At 49.3% G+C, this 5,000-nt stretch overlaps 1 protein-coding gene and 1 long non-coding RNA gene across 2 annotated transcripts in view; one reads left to right on the top strand and one right to left on the bottom strand.

The window, feature by feature from the left end:
• The window catches only part of grin1b (glutamate receptor, ionotropic, N-methyl D-aspartate 1b), a 36,140-nt gene that overhangs the window by 17,199 nt on the left and 13,941 nt on the right, over positions 1-5,000 (bottom strand). Inside the window, exons 6-8 of the mRNA XM_047329205.1 lie at positions 4,748-4,810; positions 3,761-3,858; positions 2,988-3,109 (exon numbers count right to left, since the gene is read on the bottom strand). Coding sequence (XP_047185161.1) covers positions 2,988-3,109; positions 3,761-3,858; positions 4,748-4,810 — 283 coding nt within the window. The remainder of the gene's footprint in view (positions 1-2,987; positions 3,110-3,760; positions 3,859-4,747; positions 4,811-5,000) is intronic.
• On the top strand, positions 37-3,752 carry LOC118314452. The gene is made up of 3 exons (XR_004794652.2): positions 37-146; positions 2,841-2,944; positions 3,466-3,752. It is a non-coding gene; the product is annotated as an uncharacterized LOC118314452 (long non-coding RNA).

Raw genomic sequence — 5,000 nt, 5'->3', positions numbered from 1 at the left:
TGAGGATGTTTTCTCACACAACAAGAAGCGAGGACCCGACGACCCAGCAGCCAGAGACAGTGTGGAGGTCAGATCTGTGAATTCACCTCACTGCAGACGTCATCATCGCCATCGACTCATCGGTCATGAGCAGCGATCGAACAAAGGTTTGCAGCGTTTTAATAAATCTGTTCAACGTGTGAGCTGATTAAAATAAGAGTGAAATCTCTTGATACACGGCCAAAAGTATGTGGACACACATACACTGCAGTCACACGTAACACAACAATTTGAATCTGTCCTCCTGTCTGCCCACCTGTCTGTCCTCCTGTCTTCCCACCTGTCTGTCCTCCTGTCTCTCCACCTGTCTGTCCTTATGTTTCTCCACCTGTCTGTGCACCTGTCTCTCCACCGGTCTGTCCTCCTGTCTGCCCACCTGTCTGTCCTCCTGTCTCTCCACCAGTCTGTCCTTATTTTTCTCCACCTGTCTGTGCACCTGTCTGTCCTCCTGTCTCTCCACCTGTCTGTCCTCCTGTCTGTCCTTATGTCTCTCCACCTGTCTGTCCTTATGTCTGTCCTTATGTCTCTCCACCTGTCTGTCCTTATGTCTGTCCTTATGTCTCTCCACCTCTCTGTCCTCCTGTCTGTCTTTATTTCTGTCCACCTGTCTGTGCACCTGTCTCTTCACCTGTCTGTCCTCCTGTCTTCCCACCTGTCTCTCCACTGGTCTGTCCTCCTGTCTGCCCACCTGTCTGTCCTCCTGTCTCTCCACCATTCTGTCCTTATGTTTCTCCACCTGTCTGTGCACCTGTCTGTCCTTATGTCTCTCCGCCTGTCTGTCCTCCTGTCTCTCCACCTGTCTGTCCTTATGTCTCTCCACCTGTCTGTCCTCCTGTCTCTCCGCTTGTCTGTCCTTATGTCTCTCCACCTGTCTGTCCTACTGTCTCTCCACCTGTCTGTCCTCCTGTCTGTTCTTATGTCTCTCCACCTGTCTGTCCTCCTGTCTGTCCTTATGTCTCTCCACCTGTCTGTCCTCCTGTCTGTTCTTATGTCTCTCCACCTGTCTGTCCTCCTGTCTGTCCTTATGTCCCTCCACCTGTCTGTCCTCCAGCGGTGGAAGCAATGTCCAGTGTCATACATTTGGTCAGATAGTGAATCTGTGGTTTCATCATGTGTTCATCTGGCTGACTGGGTGATCAGCTGACTCAATAAACTCCACCCCCCAAGCTCCAAGTTGCAGTGGGCGGGGCCTCTATTGACCCATCACAAAGGGCAAAACATCAAGCAGGTAACAGGAAGCAGCGGCGGCATCTTACCAGTGTGTGTTCAGACATACGTCACGGTAACCGCAGCGACACAAGCTGTTTATCAACAACCCCCCCACGCCCTCGCCACCCTTACCCCGCATCATCAAACCTGCGTTAAGCTCCACCCCCCACCCCCTGTATAGCAGCACATGTTATTGGCTACTGTGAGAGCGGGCGGACGGGCGGGCAGACGACACACACTATAGAAAATGAAACAAACAAAAAGATGTTAGACACATTTAAAGCCACAGTAACAACGAGGCAGAAGAGAGAGAACAAGGCGGTTAGAACCTTTAAACATGAACCGTAGGTTCTGATGTTTAAACATTCAACCAGAAGAACCCAGAGAGATAACACCAGGACGCTGAGGGAGGAGCTAACTGACTGATGAGGAGGAGGAGGAGCTTCCTTCATCAGAGACCTGCAGCGCTAACAGAGCGAGAGAGAGAGAGAGAGAGAGAGAGAGGGCAGCTGGTTCCATCCACTCACCATCACCATGACGACGCGCCTCATGAAGACCTCTGATTCTGATTGAAGTTCAGTTTGTTTCTATGATTTCGTTGCAGGTTTATGGATGTTGAGTAAAGATGATATTGTGTGTTTTAAAGGCCGTTAACATCCACCAGGAGCTGTGACTCCACCCCCTGACGACCTGTCAACAACCTACTCGTGCTTCTCTACTGACGCAACAGCTACTGCTGCAAATGCTAATGCTACAAAACATGCTAATAGTATCACACAACAACAGCCTCAGTCTGAGCAGTTAGCGCTTCATTACACCACTGAGGACAAATTCATTCAATCAGTTCTGACGGATAAATATTCAACTCACTTGACTCACAATTAAAATTTTAAAGACCCAGTGTGTAATTTTTGTAATTTTTTTGGCGACTTCTGGTGGTAAAGTTGCAAACCCCGACCAACAGAGCGACCGACAGGGGACACTCCTTTAGTAACCGGGCCATTCGTGCATGTAGACACCTTTACCGGGGTCATCTCGGGTTACACGTCCACACATGCTCCGTAGGTTATAACTGCCCTGCCCCACTTGCAGGAAGCAACGACGCCAAAAACAAAGGCAAACTTCCCCTTTAGACCAGAGGACGTCGCCATGGTAACGTAACGTTACTGAGGCGTAGATAATGTACGAGATGTACAGCGCTGAAAAGTCGTCCATGTTCTCAAAAGTGCACTGGAAGAAAAAGTATTTTTTGGACGTTGGCAGAGCGCCACCTACTGTTACTCCTGTCATTCTTCACATTCTTCCTCACTCATGTATACGAGGAGAACTGGTGTAACCCGGTTATTCACTTAACCCCGGTTATTGCTGTGACTGTAATTACTGAGTGTTTTTTCTCTAATTACTGTGAGAGACTCTTCCTGTTGACAGATATATCTTAGTTTCCTGTGAACTTTTAGTTTTTTGTGAACAGTGTTGGCATGAAACTAATTTTAGCTGCGACGTCCCAAAGTGTCGTGAGAGCAAATATAGAAACAAAGAGATGAAGTCGACAGACGTGTGAAAATGGCTCCTTGATGTATTTTTGTCTGCAGCTTGTGTTGAACATCAGAGCTGATGAAGCCTGTCACTCGGAGACACTGAGATGTGGATGGAAGCAGAGCCGAGAGGCAGAGAGCGAGAAAGCAGAGTGAGGAAGGTGAGCGAGGAAGAGGAGGAGGAGGAGGCAGAGGTCGACCTACCATCGGGAGCTTCGCTCAGAGCTTTGCCGGTCATTTCTCTCTCTCCGACGAGCCAGACGTAACCAGAGCCGGTCATGTTGAGCTGACGAGCTGCTTTGTACACAGCTGCAGCTTCGTCCTCGCTGCAGACACAGAAACACGGTGATGAAGACGTGGACGTCCCTACGTCTTCATCACGGCACAGGGCTGCAGATCTTTGTCCCATTATATGTATTAGCTGCTTAGTTTTGCTGTTTCAAACTTGTAAAGTCCCTTTAAAACCACCTTTTAGAAACAGAATAGCAGTAGAAACACCTGGTGACCACCTACAAGCACCTCAGAAAACTCCCTCTAGAAACCAAAGCAACTTTACAATCTTTAAATCTTTGTGAGGAACTGATCTTCATACTCTCTTCAAAACTGACTTCAATCATAAACTGTCCGTGAAACGTTGATTTTGGTTTCAATGATGATTGACTCGATTGTTTCTGTCTGACAGGAAGAACTGCGACTGTTGTGACTGATGATAGAGTCACGGAGTTCCTCAGGGATCTACTCTTGGTCCTTTACCGTTTACAACTTCATCTTCTTCTGCTAATCCTGGGTTGGGTTCTGGTGGCTGCAGACTAAGCAGGGTGTTCCTGACATCCCTCTCCCCATGAAGCATTGTGATTGTCAACTTGACTGACTGTTCTGAGATCAAGTATCTTGTTCACATGTGGAAACTGCACTGATCTGTACTAATACCCTGGAAACCACCTGGCAACCAAGACAAATATCTGCGTTTTACGAACCTGGCAGACAGGATGATGACGCGAGCCTCCAGGTCTTTGGCCTCCAGCAGCAGAGCCGTCAGGTTGGTGTCCTGGCTGAACAGCAGCACCTTTTCCGCCTGTAGGATCAACGTGCAGGGCGACAGGCGACAGCGCAGGGCGACAGGTACCATCGTAGAACATTGACAAACACAGCAGAACAAAAACACCACAGAACACATCATAGGACAGGTATGGTTAGCTCAGAACCATCAAGATCCCCTCCCTCTCCCATCCAGACTTCCTGTCCCCTCCGCCCTGACCCCAGCTTCGACCATGCTCCCTCTCACCCACGCTACCACAGTAGGGGTGGGGGGGTGGGGGGGGGGGGGGGGGCGTGGCCAAAAAATGGAGACAAAAAGTGTCGCAGATCTGCTGAACTGAAAGGAAACTTAAAGTCGAAGCTTGAATACAAAGGAGGAGGGGCAAAAAGTTGTGCATGGTGTGGTGGCGCATGCAAACTGAGGCACTTTCAAGACTCCAACCAACCAACCAATCAGGGACGTGCATGTTAGAGAGCATTGATGCAGCTGCAAATCAAAAAAAAGATTGGAGTGAAGAGAGGAGGGAGGCGGGGTGTACAGGAGCAGGAGCAGGAAGTGGTTCATTTCCCAAAAGAAAAAGAAAAGGAGGTTTGATGTTGCAGAGGAGCGAGAGGATCCTGTTGGCCGGTGTTCCTCAGATCTGCAGACAGAACCAAGCCTCAGCCTGGCTGCATGCAACCCTTCACAGGGGGGTGGGGGGAAGAGGAAGGGCGTCTCTCCTTGCGAGTATTAACCCGTTCGCGGTGTGCAGGACTCATGAAAAATCAAAAGAAAAGAAAAGAGATGGTGGAGAAAAGACGTGCCACCAGGATAAGAGTCTATCTCTGGAGCCGGGCTGGATTCTGGCTGACCGGTGTGTTGGGCTACTGGGAGAGCTCAGAGATTGGTTGGGCGGCGTGCATCGTTTGACCATGCAAGTTTATACCTTGGGAGTTCTCCGGAAGTCAAAGTGCTGTTGGTCGATGTTTTCATAGTTCCTGTTTTTATTCTGATGGGTAATGTGCACAGAGAAAATATGCAGACACAGAAGAAGATTATAGACAATCAGAAAAAAATGAGGCGCAGCAAAGCATCCAACAAATGATCTTCAGGTCGGGAGGCTGGACGGAGAAGACAGTCACATCCCAGACCACCTGTCTGTCTCTCCTCCTGTCTGTCCTCCTGTCTGTCCACCTGTC

The sequence above is a fragment of the Scophthalmus maximus genome, chromosome 19 (genome assembly GCF_022379125.1).
Source record: "Scophthalmus maximus strain ysfricsl-2021 chromosome 19, ASM2237912v1, whole genome shotgun sequence".
In the NCBI taxonomy this organism is placed as follows: domain Eukaryota; kingdom Metazoa; phylum Chordata; class Actinopteri; order Pleuronectiformes; family Scophthalmidae; genus Scophthalmus; species Scophthalmus maximus.
Note: the sequence above shows the minus strand (reverse complement) of the source record. Positions and strands in the feature narration are given on the sequence as shown.